This window comes from Lampris incognitus, chromosome 4 (genome assembly GCF_029633865.1).
Source record: "Lampris incognitus isolate fLamInc1 chromosome 4, fLamInc1.hap2, whole genome shotgun sequence".
Classification (NCBI taxonomy): domain Eukaryota; kingdom Metazoa; phylum Chordata; class Actinopteri; order Lampriformes; family Lampridae; genus Lampris; species Lampris incognitus.
In genome coordinates, this window is record NC_079214.1 from 5,634,034 (window position 1) to 5,656,297 (window position 22,264).

A 22,264-nucleotide genomic window follows, 5' to 3' on the forward strand; every position below is an offset into this window, starting at 1 on the left:
GCGACCGAAAGCATCCTCCCTACGCGGCCTGAAGGTGATGCAATCCATACGAGGCTTCAGCGTGTAAAATAGCGAGAGCGGCCGACACGAGTTTGAAGGAAGCTGGTGTTACGACTATCTCCTTCCTGTGGAAACGTGAGCCAGGGGAGTTATTCCGCAAGAGTTCCGGCCACATGCCAATGGGTTAATGGGGTGGGATAAGGGGAAAAACTAGAAATAAATTTATTTTTTTTAAAAAAGACAAGTGTATCAACCTATTTTATCTGCTTTTTGGGGGGGGATTCCCCCCCCCTTTCTCCCCAATAGTACCTGGTCAATTACCCCACTCTTCCGAGCCGTCCCGGTCGCTGCTCCACCCCCTCCGCTGATCCGGGGAGGGCTGCAGACTACCACATGTCTCCTCCCATACATGAGTCGCCAGCCGCTTCTTTTCACCTGACAGTGAGGAGTTTCACCAGGGGGACGTAGTACGTGGGAGGATCACGCGATCCCCCCCCCCCCCCAAACAGGCGCCCCGACCGACCAGAGGAGGCGCTAGTGCAGCGACCAGGACACATACCCACATCCGGCTTCCCACCCATAGACACGGCCAGTTATGTCTGTAGGGATGCCCGGCCAAGCCGTAGGTAACGCGGGGATTCGAACCAGCGATCCCCTTGTTGGTAGGCAACAGAATAGACCGCTATGCCACCCGGACACCCCAACTCCTCACTGTCAGGTGAAAAGAAGTGGCTGGCGACTCCACATGTATCCCCTCCCCAGATCGGGAGAGGGGGTGGAGCAGCGACCAGGACGGCTTGGAAGAGTGGGGTAATTGGCCAAGTACAGTTGGGGAGAAAAGGGGGGTGGGAATGATAAAATTTGATAAGCTTGTCTCTTTTTTGCAGTGTTGGAAGAAATTAGACATTCGTCATGCTACTGTTGAGTAAATTATTTAACAAGTTGGTGAGTGACCAGAGTAAGAGCAGCGTCAAACACGAGTTACATGTCGGGGTTCAGTTTGAGAGCGATCATACCTGCTCACCGCCATCAGACTCTACCACGTCACATTAAATGTACCCTCTCTCCCCCCTCTTTCACTCGCCCCTCCGTCTTTCCCGACAGTTCTTGCTTTTCCCGCGTTCCTGCTGGGCATCGACCAGAAGCGTCTGAAGGAGAAGCTGACCAGCCGGAAGATGGACAGCAAGTGGGGCAGTGCGCTGGAGTCCATCGATGTGACGCTGAACGTGGAGCAGGCGTGTTACACGCGGGACGCCCTTGCCAAGGCGCTGCACGCACGCGTGTTTGACTACCTGGTGGAGGTACGGCTAGGAAATAGTTCGCTAAAAGGAGCTGTCAGGTTGGTGGTGTGTCGCTAACATGCTTCTGTCGGTTGCAGTCCATCAACAAAGCCATGGTGAAGGACCATCAGGAGTTTAATATCGGGGTGTTGGATATCTACGGCTTTGAAATCTTTCAGGTAAGATGGAGACGTGAATGGTTGTGAGCTCTGAGTTGTTGAAAACAGGTTTAACAGCAAGGATCAGACTAATTTCTTTACTACGCGGATTAAGTTAACCTCCCGGTTGAGACAGCAGACTTTAAACTACACTTGTAATCCGATTACTGTGCCTGATGAAGACTTCTGGTGGTGGAGCGGGTGGGACCTGATTACAGGCTTTTGAATTTAAATCGTGATGAACTTGAAGCGCTCTGATTTGTCACATGACTCACAGGTTGTCACTGTTTTGGTGTGCTGAGTCTGTGGGTCAGTCGCCTGACCCGACTTCTCTCTGTTCCAGAAAAATGGCTTTGAGCAGTTCTGCATCAACTTTGTCAATGAGAAGCTGCAGCAGATTTTTATTGAGCTGACTCTGAAAGCCGAGCAGGTAACATCTCTCCACCTTCCATCTCTCTACCCTACCCCTGCCACAACTACATCTATTATTTTCTATTTCCATTTCTATTTAAAGAAATGTTGTATATATTTTTTTTTTGGGGGGGGGATTTTTCCCCAATTGTACCCCGCCAATTACCCCATTTTCCGCTGCTCCACCCCCTCTGCCGAGCCGGGGAGGGCTGAAGACTACCACATGCCTCATCCCATACATGTGGAGTCGCCATCCGCTTTATTTCGCCTGACGGTGAGGAGTTTCACCAGGGGGATGCAGCACGTGGGAGGATCACGCTGTTCCCCCCAGTTCCTCCTCCCCCATGAACAGGCACCCCGACTGACCAGAGGAGGTGATAGTGCAGCGACCAGGACACATACCCCAATCTGGCTTCTCCGGAGACATGGCCAATTGTGTCTGTAGGGATGCCCGACCAAGCCGAAGGTAACACGGGTATTCGAACCGACGAGCCCCGTGTTGGTAGGCAACAGAATAGACCGCCACGCCACCCGCCACGCCCCCTATTGTATATTCTAAACAAGCCGTTTTCCTCCTGTGTGTTTCTGCAGGAGGAGTACGTTCAGGAGGGGATCAAATGGACTGCTATTGAGTACTTCAACAACAAGATCGTCTGCGATCTCATCGAGAGCAAATTGGTAAGAAGAGCAGACGGCTTCGTAGTCGATAAGTGTGTACAGTGTACCTCATCCCCACTACACCAGGAGAACAGGAAGGCTGGTATTAGACCCACAACTGGGCGTTCTCACAGTCTTTATGCACCAAGTTGAACCACAGACTATTAATTGAATGACACGATGACCAAACAAGTACATGGACTCTTCCGATGACCAGCAGCTTAACACCCTCAGACATGCCCACATGCCTCTTAATTGAATTCACCAATCCCCACTGAGAGGTCTAATCCATGAAATCCACAACAAGGGCTTAAAACGAGCCCCCACGTGAGCCAAGCGGGACCTCTGAACGGCGGCCTGGCGGTTTGGCTGGATGTGGATGTGTGATGTGTTTAAATGGCAGTGTTAAGTCTCTTTAATAATGATGATGATGGCAATTAAACATTTTATTTGTGTAGCACTTTTCGGGGTGCTCGGAGACACATTACAAAACATTATAAAGCACGTAGGGATCAGTATAGAAATCTGTTAGAGTAGCATGGTCTTTTTAAAACCATGCTACCACCACATCGGGTCATTTTCATCCGGTCGTGTTTTAGTGGTTCCAGTTAGAAGGATGTGAGGATTTTTGAGCGTATCCTGTCATGTAGAAATGCAGATCAGAATCAGAACCAGAATCACAACGCTTTATTGTCGTTTCATTTCATGCACTTGCGCACAGGAAATTAAATGAAACGTGGTTTCCCCTAGCTCACAGCAGTGCAACACAAAGACAAACACTACCAGAACTTCAAGAACACACATGCTAACTAACGCATACCAAACTAAAAAAAATAAAAGTCACTGTCCAGGAGAACAAACGCCAGCCAGGATGACTGTCGGAACCACCGGTCTGCATGGGCTAGCAGTTAGCTTAGCCTGCCCCGCTTCCGCATCCTGTCAGACCGCCCTCGGTGCTTCCTCCTCGGGTGCAGCTCTAGGCAGGGCTGTGGTCCTTGGGCCCACCGGACGCAGCAGACCAAGCTCCCCCCAGCCGATCCAATGCCAGCTCTCCCAGCCAGACACCCTCGACACACCTCCCTGCACTCCACACGACAACACCAAAAACGCCACAGTCAACGCCAGGTGAGGCCACCACCAGACCGTTCTCGGTGTTATTGGAACTGCCGGTCTGCATGGGCTAGCAGTTAGCTTAGCCTTCCCCGCTTCCACATCCTGTCAGACTGCCCTCGGTGTTTCCTCTTCGGGCAAAGCTCCAGGCAGGGCCGTGGAGCTGGGCCCACAAGACGCAGCAGACCAAGCTCTCGCAGCCGATCCAGCACCAGCTCTCCCAGCCATCAAACGAAGACAAAACTTAAACGCAGACATGGACAAAGACACTGCATGGACGGTACTGGGTGAGGCTGCCACAAACGTGAATTTGTGCCGCCTTTTTCCCACACCAGAAGTGGAAAATGTTATGTAAAAAAGAAATCCATTTTCTAAACCAGCAGTTCTCAATCAGATCTCCAGGTTCCACCATAATTGTTGGTTTTCTATTCTAGCAGGTCATTCATTACATTTACCTGTGTACTAACGGTTGTACTTGTCTTCCCAGAATCCTCCTGGCATCATGAGCATCCTGGATGATGTGTGTGCCACGATGCATGCCGTTGGTGAGGGAGCGGACCAGACGATGCTGCAGAAGCTCCGTGTCCAGATCAACTCCCATGAGCACTTCAACAGCTGGAACCAAGGCTTCATCATCCACCACTATGCCGGCAAGGTGTGCCCCCCGCCCCCCCCCCCCCCGATCTGTCTGATCTTCATCACACTCCCTCCGCTCCTCTTTTCCTCACTAGATCTCACACGCTTTAAGTGGAGTTCATCATTCACCACCACAAAACAGACAATCGTATTAAGGTTATTTTATCTCATTTTATGTTTCATAATGTCTATTTCAAGATATTATAAACCAAATGTTCTCCCCCCACTGGCAGGAAATATGGCTTGTTTCAAGAAAGTGTACTTGTTTCATGATGTAAGGACTTTCATTTCAAGACATTTACTCCAAGAAAATTTATGTTGAATTATCTTTCTTGTTTTAAGAGTTCTTTCCCAGGTACATGAAAATTCCTCATAACAAGTCTTATGAACGGGCGGCACAGTGGTCAGCACCGTTGCCTCACAGCAAGGAGGTCCTGGGTTCGAGCCCCAGGGTAGTCCAACCTCGGGGGTCGTCCGGGGTCGTCCTCTGTGTGGGAGTTTGCATGTTCTCCCCGTGTCTGCGTGGGTTTCCTCCGTGGGCACCGGTTTCCTCCCACAGTCCAAAGACATGTAGGTCAGGTGAATCGGCCGTACTAAATTGTCCCTAGGTGTGTGTGTGTGTGTGGGCCCTGTGAGGGACTGGCGGCCTGTCCAGGGAGTCTCCTTGCCTGCCACCCAGTGACTGCTGGGATAGGCTCCAGCAACCCTGAGAGCAGGATAAGCGGCTTGGATAATGGCTGGATGGATGGCTGGATGGATGGCTGGATGGAAGTCTTATAAACATGAAACAAGTACACTGTATTTAAACAAGCAATAATATCTGTCACAAGGGTATGAAAATTTTACCAGTAATGTCGTGGAATATGCACTATGAGACTCAAAACAGGATAAAATACTTGATGAGCGTGTCTTTTGTGCAGCAGTTGTACCACACTGTGTTTTAGTTCAGCGCTAGTTGTGTACCTGCAGCTGTGAGACGGAGGACAACATTAGTCATGTCACGACAGACTCCCTCCCTTTTTATTTGCTTCTGTGATTGGTTTATCTGGGCTTTTCATTTATCTCTGACTTATTTGTCTTGGCTGAAGCACCTTTCATGACTCCTGCAAACCCTCTGTCAGTTGTGCAGCCCGGACAAGCACCTGCCCGCTGTCACACGGCAACTGTCTGTTTGTGTGGGTCAATACCGCCCCCCCCCTTTTTCTTAAACCTGAGATGTAAAATGTTCCTACCTGCAAAACAAATTTACCTAGTGGTACTAATAAACATTTACCTAGTGGTACTAGCAAAGCTTGAACTTTGAACCCTGAACGTCAAGCTCACCCAGTTTGTGTCCATTAGCACAGTGAGGGGCCGGCAGACTTTGTGCTGGGGCAAGACCAGGAATCTGAGGAAATCCTTCCCTCAAAATCCAGTGTTTCTGTATTAAGAAGTGCTTAGTTGATAAAATAAATGCCCCCCCCCCCAGATCAGCAGAAGGGGTGGGGCAGCGACCGGGACGGCTCAGAAGAGTGGGGTAATTGGCCAAATACAATTGGGGAGAAAAAGGGGGAGGGGGTAATAAAAAAACACATCATTGAAGCCAAACTCAACTTTCACATCTCGGCTGCAGCAGTGCGTCAAAGCAGGGGTCGGCGAGGAAGTGAAACTCCTCCTCCGACGTTCACAAAGAGACAAAATAAACTTGACCGCCAGTGACGTCGTGTTTCTGTCCATTAGTGCTCTCAGTCATTCTGTCAGTCTGGGTTTGCTCCGCGTCGTCCTCCAGATGTGCGGAGGGCTCGGCCTGGTACGAATGCCACCGAGCAAATGAGCCGTGACACAAAGACTGGAAACGCTCCCAAGTCGCATTCCCTGCAGTCACGGAGCCGAGGCCAAACGAGACCGTCGTCTTCCTCACTCCATAAACATTCCTGCTCCTCCTGCTGAGACTGCATCTGTCTGTCACACACTGTGATGAGCAGCTGACCAATAAATGACTAATAGGACCCTCATCAGACTAATGGGACCCCCATCAGATCTCACAACACACTAGTTGGCATTAGTTAGCATTAGCTTCACAATATTAATAACCGCCTTATTAGCCTGTCTTTAATGTTGTATTGAGTGTCTTCATCGCTTGTGTCTTAACTAAACCTTCAGCCCTTTGATGCTGCTATTAACACTCAGAGATTAATTAATTAACCAATCAATTAAAGATTAATGGCTATTGATATTCTTAAGCTGTCTGCTTCTGTTGATAAATGTGTTTAAAGAGCTTATAAGGGGCGTCCGGGTGGCGTGGCGGTCTATCCCGTTGCCTACCAACACAGGGCTCGCTAGTTCGAGTCCCTGTGTTACCTCTGGCTTGGTCTGGCGTCCCCAGATGTGGGTATGTGTCCTGGTCGCTGCACTAGCGCCTCTTCTGGTCGGTCGGGGCACCTGTTTGGGGGGGGGGACTGGGGGGAATAGCGTGATCCTCCCACGCGCTACGTCCCCCTGGCGAAACTCCTCCCTGTCAGGTGAAAAGAAGCGGCTGGCGACTCCACGTGTATGGGAGGAGACATGTGGTAGTCTGCAGCCCTCCCTGGACCGGCAGAGGGGGTGGAGCAGAGACCGGGACGGCTCGGAATAGTGGGGTAATTGTCCAAATACAGTTACGGAGAAAACATTTTTAAAAAAAAAGATCTTATAAGTCTCCTCTTACTCATTGATTGATTGATTGATTGGTTTATTGATCAGTATTTACAGATACTGGTGACGAGTGACGGGACTAGTGGTCTGTGATCCTTTATGTCGGTTTTACCGTTGTAAAAAGGAGTCCGTGGTTTGTTTTAACTCTCCCACACCCCTCATCTCTAATTGCTGGACTTTGTAAGTGGGTCAACTCATTATAATCTCCTAATCTGTCTGCGGGTGTCCGTGTCCAGGTGTCTTACGATGCTGAGGGATTCTGCGAGAGGAACCGCGACGTCCTCTTCACCGACCTCATCGAGCTGATGCAGAGCAGTGAAATGTGAGTAACTCGCGGCGCAACATGTGGCCGAACTCCTTTTTCCCCTCCGCAAACAGCAGCAGGCTCCTCTGGAGCAGATGGGTCCAATTAAACGCATCTGAACGGGACTTTCAGAGACATCCAGGAGCAGCTGGAAACTGGCGGGAGACAATAGAAGTGTGCTGTGTGTGGGTGTGCGTTTGTGCTTCATCAGGACTCTTTTTTTTTTTTTAAGTGTGGTCTCCCCAGGGAGCCGCGTTGAGTAGTCTGGTCTGTCCGTCTTCTGGTTCCTCGGTCTTGCTTTGTGCCGGGGAGCCATCTGTTCAAGCAGCCCCACGGTGTCTCTGTGACCCCCCCCCGCCCAGCCTCACCCCTCGGCGTGGATGTGTGGTGGGGCATGAAAGAGAGGGGGGTCACGTCAGACACGTGCTCACTCTCTCCCGGTCAGGCCATCGCAGCACAGACACAGGCCGCACCGACGCTCGCAGGCGAGACCAGCACGAAGCAGGCGAGGAACAAAAGAAAGACCAGTATTGTCTGCCGGCCCGTATCGCCAGACTTCCAGCGGTTTGCACAAAAGGCAGGCTGGCGCTTTCTATTGGCCTGCCTGACGTCCATTAAGAAAGCGAAGACCAAACAAAGACCGGAGTGAGGAGAGACGGGGGTGCAGCGGTAGTGTGTTGTGACAGTACACTTCACAATAAACTCGTATGTAAGCACAGGGGCCGTGTGTGTAAAACAGTAGAAGTCCTGATCGAGGTTCTCATGGATAAGTCGATGTGCTCGCGGTGTGGAGCAGGGATGGGCGACTTTGAGGACAGAGAGCGCCACGAAAACCCTGTCCTCAGGGCCAGAGGGCCAGAATGTGACCGTCCACTTCCACCAGCGGCGTACTGTAACCCCATCACTCAATTAACCAGTTATAGCTACTCCCCCCCCCCCTTTTCTCCCCACTCTTCCGAGCCGTCCTGGTCTCTGCTCCACCCCCTCTGCCGATCCGGAGAGGGCTGCAGACCACCACATGTCTCCTCCCATACATGTGGAGTCGCCAGCCACTTCTTTTCACCTGACAGTGAGGAGTTTCACCAGGAGGGCGTAGTGCATGGGAGGATTACGCTGCCCCCCCCCCCCCCGACCGACCAGAGGAGGCGCTAGTGCAGTGACCAGGACATGTACCCACATTCCTACCCGCAGACACGGCCAATTGTGTCTGTAGGGAAGCCCGACCAAGCCGGCGGTAACTAATTTAATGAAAAGAATAAAATATATAATGGTAACTTACGATTTACGTTAACTGAAGCAGTACAGCCATAACCTTGGGCTGGGGAAAGTTCTGCCTGACAGGAAGTCATTACTTCCCCACGCCGTCGCTTTCCACTCAGAAAACAGATATCCTGCTTTGTTTTGTCTGAAGCCTTATCGGTGTTAGTCGATCCAGAACAATGTGATACACGATCCCTGTAGGCTGTACCATAACCCATCAGATGTTTAGATAGCTTCATCACCGCGTGAAGCCAATTAGGGCAGGAGTGATGCAGGAAGCTTCAATTCATCTTATTCTGAGGCTGACGCCATCAAACCGGCGGTCGGCAGTACAGACGAGGGATGACTAAGTCGCCGCTGACATTCAGTAATGATAACAGGACGAAGCAACATTTGTGAGATGAGCTACGTCTCGCAGAAACCGCAGACTCGCAAAGTCAGAAGACAAACCAGCGATGACTGCAGAGGTCATGAACTTTGACACAGACGAAGATTCAGTTCCACGTCAGCGGGTGTACAAAACGAGCTCAGATCAGATCCAGCGTTAGCCTGGCATGTGTCGTTCTGTCTTACTCCGGTGGCGTTCTTGTGACATTCTTCATATTTTCTATTTATTTATTTTGGATTTTTTCTCTCTCCAATTGTACCTGGCCAATTGCCCCACTCTTCCGAGCCGTCCCGGTCTCTACTCCACCCCCTCTGCCGATCCGGGGGAGGGCTGCAGACCACCACATGCCTCCTCCATTACATGTGGAGTCACCAGCCGCTTCTTTTCACCTGACAGTGAGGAGTTTCACCAGGGGGATGTAGCGTGTCAGAGGATCAAGCTATTCCCCCCAGTTCCCCCTCCCCCCCGAACAGGTGCCCGGACCGACCAGAGGAGGCGCTAGTGCAGCCACCAGGACACATACCCACATCCAGCTTCCCACCCGGAAAGACAGCCAATCGTGTCTGTAGGGACGCCCGACCAAGCCGGAGGTAACACGGGGATTCAAACAGCCGATCCCCCTGTTGATGGGCAACTGAGTAGACAGCTACGCTACCCGGACGCCCCATTTTCTCTGTATTTAGAGGCTAATGAATGAGGTTACCCTACAGAGTTTCCTCCGTAGGGTGTCTGGGCTCAGCCTTAGAGATAGGGGGAGGAGCTCGGACATCCGGAGGGAGTTCGGAGTAGAGCTGCTGCTCCTTCGCGTTGAAAGGAGGCAGTTGAGGTGGTTCGGGCATCTGATCAGGATGCCTCGTGGGCGCCTTCCTTTGGAGGTTTTCCGGGCACGTCTAACTGGGAGGAGACCCTGGGGTAGACCCAGAACTCGCTGGAGGGACTACATGTCCAGTCTGGCTGGGGAACGCCTTGGGATCCCCCAGGAGGAGCTGGAGGGAGGTGCTGGGGAGAGGGACGTCAGGAGTGCCCTACTTAGCTTGCTGCCACCGCGACCCGACCCCGGAGAAGCGGCTGAAGATGATGATGAGATGAATGAGATGAATGAGGTTATTGAACGCTTACAGCTGTCTGTTATATTCTGACCAGCCACACCTGTGTTAGCGTATAGAGACGATCATCTAGTGGAGGAAGCAGAAATGTTAAAAAGTAGAATCATGACAGGAAGCAGGTTTCCAGGGAGAATATTTTAAAGACCTGAACGCACGATGTGAGAGGACTGGGGTTAGTCAGCCCTGAGACCTCTTATTTAAACTTGCCGTGTTGTCTCATAGTACGCTAGTCATTCATTTACCGCGGTGGCATCTGGGGTATTCACACACTGACTTCACACATTTCTGTCATGAATTTCCTTACCTGGGTTTTTCCGCCGACTCCAATGATGTATAAATCAGCGGCGGTTGTGTGATAACCGGGCTTTTGTTTGTTCGGTTGCTCATTTAAAATGTAAAAAGACAATGAAAGCTCTCGGCCGTTTCACCGGCCTTCGGCTCAAGCATCGTTTTGGCGGTGTGCCAGTCTCTTCATCAGTTTACCTCATCTCTCTCTCTTCATCTGTGCCTGACTTGGAAAAACCTTTTTCTCTCACAGAGGTTTCATCCGAGCGCTGTTCCCAGAAAACCTCAACGCTGAGAAGAAGGGTCGGCCGACAACGGCGGGCAGCAAAATAAAGGTATGTTTAGGTGTGTGTGTCACGGTCCCTGAATCAGTTGCATCCTGGGAAATTTAATTCAACAGCGCCATTAAGTGGGGCGTCCGGGTGGCGTAGCGGTCTATTCCGTTGCCTACCAACATGGGGATCGCTGGTTCGAATCCTCGTGTTACCTCCGGCTTGATCGGGCGTCCCTACAGACACAATTGGCCGTGTCTGCGGGTGGGAAGCCGGATGTGGGTTTGTGTCCTGGTTGCTGCACTTGGTCGGCCGGGGCGCCTGTTCAGGGGAACTGGGGGGGAATAGCGTGATCCTCCCACGCGCTACGTCCCCCTGGTGAAACTCCTCACTGTCAGGTGAAAAGAAGCGGCTGGCGACTCCACATGTATGGGAGGAGGCATGTGGTAGTCTGCAGCCCTCCCCGGATCGGCAGAGGGGGTGGAGCAGCGACCGGGACGGCTTGGTAGAGTGGGGTAATTGGCTGAATACAATTGGGGAGAAAAGGGGGAAAAGAAAAAACAGGGCCATTAAGGCATGTGTGGTTTCATACTTTTCACTTTGTCATGCGTCACGGCCTGTCATCAGACTCTCTCCTCTTCTCTGATTCCATCTTCCAGAAACAAGCCAATGACCTTGTGAGCACGCTGATGAAGTGTACTCCACATTACATCCGCTGCATCAAACCCAATGAGACCAAGAAGCCCAAAGACTGGGAGGAGAGCCGGTAAGGAACTGGGTCCTGCTCCCGGACCAGTCGGTCCATTTCCCATCATACTCACAAGTCAGAGATCATCTGCGTTCATGTTGCTTGGTATATTCATGTTTCTTGGGCAGCACAGTTGGTGCAGTGGTTAGCACTGGTGCCTCACAGCAAGAAGGTCCTGGGTTCGAACCCCGGGGTTGTTGGTGCAGTGGTTAGCGCTGGTGCCTCACAGCAAGAAGGTCCTGGGGACGAACCCCGGGGTTGTTGGTGCAGTGGTTAGCGCTGGTGCCTCACAGCAAGAAGGTCCTGGGGACGAACCCCGGGGTTGTTGGTGCAGTGGTTAGCGCTGGTGCCTCACAGCAAGAAGGTCCTGGGTTCGAACCCCGGGGTTGTTGGTGCAGTGGTTAGCGCTGGTGCCTCACAGCAAGAAGGTCCTGGGTTCGAACCCCGGGGTTGGCCAACCTTGGGGTTCATCCGAGGTCGTCCTCTGTGTGGAGTTTGCATGTTCTCCCCATGTCTGTGGTGGGTTTTCTCCGGGTGGTCTGGTTTCCCCCACCCTCAGAAAGACATTGGTAGGGTTAATACTCCTGTCTGTGCCCTTGACCGAAGCATGGCAAGAAGAACTGGAGTTGGTCCCCGGATGCTGCACGGCGGCTGCCCACTGCTCCTAGCTACACAGCTAGGATGGGTTAAAAACAGAGGGGAATTTCCCATCAGGGTTCAATACAGTATCTCAAAATCACCCCCCCCCCCCAAAAAAACTTCCAGAAACATGAGCTTGATGTTCTTATTAAGGACCTTCAGAGGAGCGGGACTTCGTTGGAGTCTGTTTTTATGACGCCAGGATTTTACAAAATGTTTCCAAGTAGGTTGGTGCCGTCTCAGCTCTCAAACCGGGCCACATTCTGTCCTGTTTTATTTGTTGTCTGTCAGAGCAATTCTGGTTTCTAGATGGCTTCATTGTCTAACCTGTCGGTCGCATCATGCGTTTCTACTGTGACCTTATAGCGTATGTTCACACAAGAGTATGGGCTCTGAAACTATATTTACTTTTACAACTGCATTCTCATTTACATCTTCTCATTTAGGAGTCACTTTTATTTAGATTGACTTACAACTCATGAGCATCAGCAGTAATGCGGACGTTGTACCGGACCGTTGTGATGAAGAGGGAGCTGAGCCGGAAGGCAAAGCTCTCAATTTACCAGTCAGTCTTCGTTCCAACCCTCACCTATGGTCATGAGCTTTGGGTAGTGACTGAAAGGGTGAGATGGTGGATACAAGTGGCTGAAATGAGTTTCCTCCGTAGGGTGTCTGGGCTCAGCCTTAGAGATAGGGTGAGGAGCTCGGACATCCGGAGGGAGCTCGGAGTAGAGCCGCTGCTCCTTCGCATCGAAAGGAGCCAGTTGAGGTGGTTCGGGCATCTGATTAGGATGCCTCCTGGGTGCCTTCCTTTGGAGGTTTTCCGGTCAAGGCCAACTGGGAGGTGACCGCAGGGTAGACCCAGAACTCACTGGAGGGACTACATGTCCAGTCTGGCCGGGGAACGCCTTGGGATCCCCCAGGAGGAGCTGGAGGGCGTTGCTGGGGAGAGGGACGTCTGGAGTGCCCTACTTAGCTTGCTGCCACTGTGACCCGACCCCGGAGAAGCGGCTGAAGATGAATGAATGAATGAATGAATGAATGAACGAATGTATGACTTACAAGAGATTCAGCAATTAGCTTAGTGTTAGCAGTCAACATCACAGAATGCTACATACAATAATTATCATACTAGAGTAGTACCATAGTGGTAGTAGAAGTACATTTAGCGGTAGTAGTACATTTGCAGGGTGGTGCAGTGGTTAGCCCGGTCGCCTCACAGCAAGAAAGTCCTGGGTTCGAGCCCCGGGGTAGTCCAACCTTGGGGATCGTCCCGGGTCGTCCTCTGTGTGGAGTTTGCATGATCTCCCCGTGTCTGCGTGAGTTTCCTCCGGGGCCTCCGGTTTCCTCCCACAGTCCAAAGACATGTAGGTCAGGTGAATCGATCGTACTACATTGTCCCTAGGTGTGTGTGTGTGTGTGTGTGTGTGTGTGTGTGTGTGTGTGTGTGTGTGTGTGTGTGTGTGTGTGTGTGTGTGTGTGTTGTTGTGGAAATTTTCCTGCAAACAGTCATGACTCAGGAATCAGGAACACTTTATTTGTCGACTCATTTCATGTACTTCCGTATGAATAAATTATATGAAACAATGACGGTCTATAATACTAAAAGACAATTAGTGTGGCACAACACAGGAAGTTTACCTCCGGCATGTACGTAAGTAACCTTCTAGCATCTATTTCAGCATCTCTGATATATCCTCTGCACCATCGCACTTTGTCAGCTCTTATTTCACCTGTATAAGTCAGTCCTTGTGTATATATGTGAAGGTTGAAGTGTTGTTGTTCTGTGTTCAGTACACTGAGAGAGCCATGAAACCAGAGTCACATTCCATGTGGTGCAAACCCACATGGCCAATAAGCATGATTTTGATTCTGACAAGACAAATAGTGTTATGCAATAGGAGAAATGCAAGTCCGACCACCTCGGGCCGTCACCCTGTATCTCTCACTGAATAAAGGAGTTGTGTATATACCTCTCCTACACAAAGAAACACCTAATTACCTCTCCTACACAAAGAAACATCTACTATATACCTCTCCTACACAAAGAAACATCTACTATATACCTCTCCTACACAAAGAAACATCTACTATATACCTCTCCAACACAAAGAAACACCTACTATATACCTCTCCTACACAAAGAAACACCTAATTACCTCTCCTACACAAAGAAACACCTACTATATACCTCTCCTACACAAAGAAACATCTACTATATACCTCTCCTACACAAAGAAACACCTACTATATACCTCTCCTACACAAAGAAACATCTACTATATACCTCTCCTACACAAAGAAACACCTACTATATACCTCTCCTACACAAAGAAACACCTACTATATACCTCTCCTACACAAAGAAACACCTACTATATACCTCTCCTACACAAAGAAACATCTACTATATACCTCTCCTACACAAAGAAACATCTACTATATACCTCTCCTACACAAAGAAACATCTACTATATACCTCTCCTACACAAAGAAACATCTACTATATACCTCTCCTACACAAAGAAACACCTACTATATACCTCTCCAACACAAAGAAACACCTACTATATACCTCTCCTACACAAAGAAACATCTACTATATACCTCTCCTACACAAAGAAACATCTACTATATACCTCTCCTACACAATGAAACATCTACTATATACCTCTCCTACACAATGAAACATCTACTATATACCTCTCCTACACAAAGAAACATCTACTATATACCGCTCCTACACAAAGAAACATCTACTATATACCTCTCCTACACAATGAAACATCTACTATATACCTCTCCTACACAATGAAACATCTACTATATACCTCTCCTACACAAAGAAACACCTACTATATACCTCTCCTACACAAAGAAACACCTACTATATACCTCTCCTACACAAATAAACATCTACTATATACCTCTCCTACACAATGAAACATCTACTATATACCTCTCCTACACAATGAAACATCTACTATATACCTCTCCTACACAAAGAAACACCTACTATATACCTCTCCTACACAAAGAAACACCTACTATATACCTCTCCTACACAAAGAAACACCTACTATATACCTCTCCTACACAAAGAAACACCTACTATATACCTCTCCTACACAAAGAAACACCTACTATATACCTCTCCTACACAAAGAAACATCTACTATATACCTCTCCTACACAAAGAAACATCTACTATATACCTCTCCTACACAAAGAAACATCTACTATATACCTCTCCTACACAAAGAAACACCTACTATATACCTCTCCTACACAAAGAAACACCTACTATATACCTCTCCTACACAAAGAAACATCTACTATATACCTCTCCTACACAAAGAAACATCTACTATATACCTCTCCTACACAAAGAAACATCTACTATATACCTCTCCTACACAAAGAAACACCTACTATATACCTCTCCTACACAAAGAAACATCTACTATATACCTCTCCTACACAAAGAAACACCTACTATATACCTCTCCTACACAAAGAAACATCTACTATATACCTCTCCTACACAAAGAAACATCTACTATATACCTCTCCTACACAAAGAAACACCTACTATATACCTCTCCAACACAAAGAAACATCTACTATATACCTCTCCTACACAAAGAAACATCTACTATATACCTCTCCTACACAAAGAAACATCTACTATATACCTCTCCTACACAAAGAAACATCTACTATATACCTCTCCTACACAAAGAAACATCTACTATATACCTCTCCTACACAAGGAAACATCTACTATATACCTCTCCTACACAAAGAAACATCTACTATATACCTCTCCTACACAAAGAAACATCTACTATATACCTCTCCTACACAAGGAAACATCTACTATATACCTCTCCTACACAAAGAAACATCTACTATATACCTCTCCTACACAAAGAAACATCTACTATATACCTCTCCTACACAAAGAAACATCTACTATATACCTCTCCTACACAAAGAAACATCTACTATATACCTCTCCTACACAAAGAAACATCTACTATATACCTCTCCTACACAAAGAAACACCTACTATATACCTCTCCTACACAAAGAAACACCTACTATATACCTCTCCTACACAAAGAAACATCTACTATATACCTCTCCTACACAAAGAAACATCTACTATATACCTCTCCTACACAAAGAAACATCTACTATATACCTCTCCTACACAAAGAAATATCTATATACCTCTCCTACACAAAGAAACATCTACTATATACCTCTCCTACACAAAGAAACACCTACTATATACCTCTCCTACACAAAGAAACACCTACTATATACCTCTCCTACACAAAGAAACATCTACTATATACCTCTCCTACACAAAGAAACATCTACTATATACCTCTCCTACACAAAGAAACATCTACTATATACCTCTCCTACACAAAGAAACATCTACTATATACCTCTCCTACACAAAGAAACATCTACTATATACCTCTCCTACACAAAGAAACACCTACTATACACCCCGGGAAGCCGACCCCCCCCCCCCCCCAAAAAAAAAACAAAAAACAGTAGACACAGACCGGGAGCCATCTTGGAGAGCTTCCCGTAGGATTTATCTCAGCTCCTTGCAGTCCCACAGTAATAGGACATAAGAGTTGAACAGAACAGGAACTGCTTTCCATCCCCCATCTCGGACATTCCCGACACCTCTCCTGTCTGCGGGATTCGGAAGACTCTTCTTTACATCAGATGCATAGAGAGACAGACACACAATGAATAAACGATAACTCCTAAAGCGTCATGCCAATTTCCTGTGTATGTGTGTGTGTGTGTGTTTTACAGTGCTTTAGGGCTTGTTCTGTGGGTGTGTGGTTGAGTAAGAAGATATTTTTCTGGAAACTCTACCTTTCCCCAGTGTTGCCCAGTGTGCCTTCGCAGCCCAGATGCATGTGACCTCATCAGCTCCACATCTTCACTGTGATTAAGATTCTTAACTGATGTACCGACACCTGTTCTTTTCTGTTCCGGGTATTTCCTCCAGCTCCCTCTATGTTACAGTCTGTCGACGGCATCAGAAGGGAAGTGTCCCTTGTTCTTGTTCCCTCTCGGCGGGGTTTGGTCTCGCTGTGTTCAGACTGGCGGGCCTTGTCGTATTGTTCTGGGTCTTAATGGTCTTCCTGTTGTGGGAGCGTTTCAGGTTGGGTTGTTTAATTAGGCAGAGGAACTCCTGTTTGCACAGGAAGCCTGGCCAAGCTGAGCAGTTCCTACCGGCTTTGTTTGGGGAAAAGTCTGAGAAAGGTCACATCTTTTACATACAATGACCCGGAACAGTCTGTGCTCCCATTCTCCCAGCATGTACTGGAAAACACAAAAGCCAGTTCACCGCTCCGTGTGGAGTGGACTACACAGACTGTGTGCACACCAAGACACTTTATCCAGATCCTTCTGTTCACTTCTCTTCTTTCTCTTGACTCCTGTCGTTCATTTCGGTGTGTGTTCTTCTCCCCCAGTGTGAAGCACCAAGTCGAATACCTCGGCCTGAAGGAAAACATCAGGGTGAGGCGTGCCGGCTACGCGTACCGCAGAATCTTCCGGAAGTTCCTCAACAGGTAACCCGCTGTAAAACTCACTGTCAAGCCTGTCCAAATAGACAGTGACACCTGTTGCCCTGAAGTCCCTTTCTGTAGGCGAGGGCTCCTTTCCCTCCCAAACAAGTCAGGAGGTTGTTGGGTTAGAGATGATGAGGAAGTGTGTGAGTCTGTTTTTGTTTAGTATGTTCATTAGCAAATATGGCACACGAGAGGAGAAAACATCAGTTTAACAAACAGAATCACAGGCAAACTTTAGCTATGTAGTAATAATAGTATAGTCAGAGTACTGTGCATCTCAGTGGAGCAAAAGAGGGGAAAAAGGCATATTTTCTGCCTTTTTAAAGGTGTTTTCATACCGTACAAAGTTCATGAACATCATTATCATGAACTATACAATGTTCATGATCATGAACAGCATGAAGATACGGGAGAGAGTAATAGAAGCTAGGTTAAGAGGAGGAGAGGTGATGATCAGCAGCAGCAGTATGGTTTCATGCCATGAAAGAGCACCACAGATGTGATGTTTACTTTGAGAATGTTGATGGAGATGTATAGAGGAGGCCAGAAGGAGTTACTACACTGTGTCTTTGTGGATTTAGAGAAAGCATATGACAGGGTGCCGAGAGAGGAGGTGTGGTATTGTATGAGGAAGTCAGGAGTTGCAGAGTAGTATGTAGGAGTGGTGCAGGATATGTATGAGGGAAGTGTGACAGTGGTGAGGTGTGCGGTTGGAATGACAGATGGGTTCAAGGTGGAGGTGGGATTACATCAAGGATCGGCTCTGAGCCCTTTCTTGTTTGCAATGGTGATGGACAGGTTGACGGACGAGATCAGGCAGGAGTCTCCGTGGACTGTGACGTTTGCGGATGACATTGTGATCTGTAGTGAGAGTAGGGTGCAGGTGGAGGAGAGCCTGGAGAGGTGGAGGTATGCACTGGAGAGAAGAGGAATGAAAGTCAGTAGGAGCAAGACGGAATACGTATGTGTGAATGAGAGGGAGGACGGTGGAATGGTGAGGATGCAAGGAGTGGAGGTGATGAAGGTGCATGAGTTTAAATACTTGGGGCCAACTGTCCAAAGTAATGGGGAGTGCAGAAGAGAGGTGAAGAAGAGAGTGCAGGCAGGGTGGAGTGGGTGGAGAAGAGTGTCAGGAGTGATGTCTGACAGAAGGGTACCAGCAAGAGTTAAAGGGAAGGTTTGCAAGATGGTAGTGAGACCAGCTATGTTATATGGTTTGGAGACAGTGGCACTGATGAAAAGACAGGAGGAGGAGCTGGAGGTGGCAGTGATGAAGATGATAAGATTTTCATTGGGAGTGATGAAGAAGGACAGGATTAGGAACGAGTATATTAGAGGGACAGCTCAGGTTGGATGGTTTGGAGACAAAGCAAGAGAGGCAAGATGGAGATGGCTTGGACATGTGTGGAGGAGAGATGCTGGGTATATTGGGAGAAGGATGCTGAATATGGAGCTGCCAGGGAAGAGGAGAAGAGGAAGGAGGTTTATGGAGGTGGTGAGGGAGGACATGCAGGTGGCTGGTGTGACAGAGGAAGATGCAGAGGACAGTGTCTGCAGGTGGTGAAGCCGGATGTGGGTATGTGTCCTGGTCACTGCACTAGCGCCTCCTCTGAACAGTGGGGGCGCCTGTGAAGGGGGGAGGGGGATCCTGGGGGGGAATAGCGGGATCCTCCCACGCGCTACGTCCCCCTGGTGAAACTCCTCACTGTCAGGTGAAAAGAAGCGGCTGGTGACTCCACATGTGTGGGAGGAGACATGTGGTAGTCTGCAGCCCTCCCCGGACCGGCGGAGGGGGTGGAGCAGCGACTGGGACGGCTTGGAAGAGTGGGGTAATTGTCCGGATACAAATGGCGAGAAAAAGGGGGGGAAATCCCCCAAAAATAGACACCCATTGGTTAATACTCCTGTCTGGGCTCCTGAACGAGGCATGGCAACAAGAACTGGAGCTGGTCTCCGGGCGCTGCATGGCGACGGCCCCTAGCGATGGCCCCTAGCGATGGCCCCTAGCGATGGCCCCTAGCGATGGCCCCTAGTGACAGTGTGTGTTGGGACGGGTTAAATGGCGAGGATGAATTTCCCCACAGGAATTAATAACGTACATCTCACCTTAACTTGTTTCAGGATTGCTGGTCTAGAAGCAAGTTAAATTAGTTTTATATTGTCTCCGGAAATCAAACCTAATAGCAATCTCTTACTAATAATGCTGCAACGGGTCCTCGTCTGTGTTTGGACCTGATGTCTGTCTCATCCGTCTTTTCATGATTCTCCCACAACATCTGACAAAATGTGTGTCGTGAACAGGTCCTGTCATTTCATTGCAGCTTCTCCACGATGTTCGGTATTCAGGGTCTTACGTCCACTCTCTGTGTTGACCCAGGTACGCCATCCTGACCAAGGAGTCGTGGCCGGCGTGGAGAGGAGATGAGAAGCAAGGAGTCCTGCATCTGCTGCGCTCCGTCAACATGGACCAGGATCAGTTCCAGCTCGGACGGACCAAGATCTTCATTAAAGCCCCCGAGTCGGTAACGTCTGCCCTCTGCCCCGACCAACACACCCCGGGAAAACGTGCCAGCAGTTTTACCACCCTGGAGCAAATATGCCACCTAACTTCCCACCTTCTCACCCGTTGGTGTAGGCCCCAAACCGGATTATGTGTTGAGGCGGCTGCTGGCTCGCAAATGCCAGTTTCTGTCAGGGGGAGGGGGGGAGGGGAGAAAAGGTTTCGCTGAGGATTTTCTCACTAAACCCCATAAAAGGCACCAGTGTCCCAAAACATGGCCCTATCCCTGCTCCTGCGGAGGAAAGTAAACCCGACCCCTGTACCACGTCAGCACTGAGTCAATACGCCGCACAACCCAAACACAAGAACGAGTTGTGTCAGGGCGGCGGGTCGCCGCGAGAGGCTGACGTTTTCCAGCCTGACTGCAGTTTTTCATGCTTCCTATGAAAGCTGCACTTGTAACAAATCTGTGAGATCACTTCGGTAAACACACACACACACACACACACACACACACATACACGCACACGCACACACACTTGTACTTCCATCTTTGTGAGGACCCTCAGTGACTTCATTCGTTCCCTGGCCTTAAACCCCAGCCATCAGAACTACAGGTCTAACCTGAACCCTTACCCAGACCTGAACCCTGAAACAGACCCATAAAGAAGTGAGGACCGGCCAAAATGTTCCTACTTTACAAAAATGGCTTCACACTGACGGTTAAAAACTCACCGGTCCTTACAAAGATAGGAGTACAAGAACACACACACACACACTTGTACTTCCATCTTTGTGAGGACCCTCAGTGACTTCATTCGTTCCCTGGCCTTAAACCCCAGCCATCAGAACTACAGGTCTAACCTGAACCCTTACCCAGACCTGAACCTCATCCTGATTCTAACCTTAACCCAAAACCCCTGTCTGAACCCTGAAACAGACCCTTAAAGAAGTGAGGACCGGCCAAAATGTTCCTACTTTACAAAAATGGCTTCACACTGACGGTTAAAAACTCACCGGTCCTTACAAAGATAGGAGTACAAGAGCACACACACACACACACACACACACACACATATTTTTAGATGCTAACACACAGACATCCCAGTGTTGAATCAGTCCTTACAGCTGGTCCTGAATGACTTTATTGAGTCATTGCAATGGTTTGTGGCCAAAAGCTGCACACCCCCCCCATGCTGCACTAAATCAGCGAGCACGGGGGGGCGCTTATGAAAAGCAAATATCACACAAGGTGGACGGCTGAAATTACTTGCCAGCCTTCTCAAAACAAACCTCCCTCTCTGATAATGCGCCGACGCCAAGTAATTAGTTCCTGACTCATGTCTGACACGCCGCCAAGCACCGGAGGAGAGCCGCGCTCCCCCGCCGCCAAGCACCGCTGCATGGAGGCACCATTTATCTTGTCACGTCAGGTTTATTTGTGCCAGCCCGGATCACAGTCCAGCCCCAGACCGCTTCACGGTCACATGGCGTCCTCCAGCAGAAATAAATGGAGTAAATGACAATGCACGACACCCCCTATCCATAAACCCCCCCCCAACTTAAACCCTCCCCCATCCTTAAACCCTCCCCTATCCGTAACCCCTCCCCTATCCTTAACCCCTCCCCTATCCTTAAACCCCCCCTCCTTAACCCCTCCCCTATCCTTAAACCCCCATCCTTAAACCCTCCCCCATCCTTAAACCCTCCCCTATCCTTAACCCCTCCCCTATCCTTAACCCCTCCCCTATCCTTAAACCCCCCATCCTTAAACCCTCCCCTATCCTTAAACCCTCCCCTATCCTTAAACCCTCCCCTATCCTTAACCCCCCCATCCTTAAACCCCCCACCTATCCTTAAACCCTCCCCTATCCTTAAACCCCCCCACCTATCCTTAAACCCCCCTATCCTTAAACTCCCCTATCCTTAAATCCCCCCATCCTTAAACCCCCCATCCTTAAACCCTCCCCTATCCTTAAACCCTCCCCTATCCTTAAGCCCTCTCCTATCCTTAACCCCCCCATCCTTAAACCCCCCACCTATCCTTAAACCCTCCCCTATCCTTAAACCCCCCCACCTATCCTTAAACCCCCCCTATCCTTAAACTCCCCTATCCTTAAATCCCCCCATCCTTAAACCCTCCCCTATCCTTAAACCCCCCTATCTTTAAACCCCCATCCTTAAACCCCCATCCTTAAACCCCACTATCCTTAAACCCCCATCCT

At 49.1% G+C, this 22,264-nt stretch overlaps 1 protein-coding gene across 2 annotated transcripts in view; it reads left to right on the forward strand.

Moving 5' to 3' along the window:
• myo1ea (myosin IEa) overlaps positions 1-22,264 on the forward strand; it is a 121,458-nt gene that overhangs the window by 71,038 nt on the left and 28,156 nt on the right. For both annotated transcript variants that reach the window (XM_056278085.1, XM_056278086.1), the window contains exons 10-19: positions 1,105-1,301; positions 1,379-1,459; positions 1,782-1,868; positions 2,441-2,527; positions 4,104-4,271; positions 7,162-7,247; positions 10,522-10,603; positions 11,200-11,306; positions 17,441-17,539; positions 19,917-20,061. In XM_056278085.1, the coding sequence (XP_056134060.1) occupies positions 1,105-1,301; positions 1,379-1,459; positions 1,782-1,868; positions 2,441-2,527; positions 4,104-4,271; positions 7,162-7,247; positions 10,522-10,603; positions 11,200-11,306; positions 17,441-17,539; positions 19,917-20,061 (1,139 nt within the window). The remainder of the gene's footprint in view (positions 1-1,104; positions 1,302-1,378; positions 1,460-1,781; positions 1,869-2,440; positions 2,528-4,103; positions 4,272-7,161; positions 7,248-10,521; positions 10,604-11,199; positions 11,307-17,440; positions 17,540-19,916; positions 20,062-22,264) is intronic.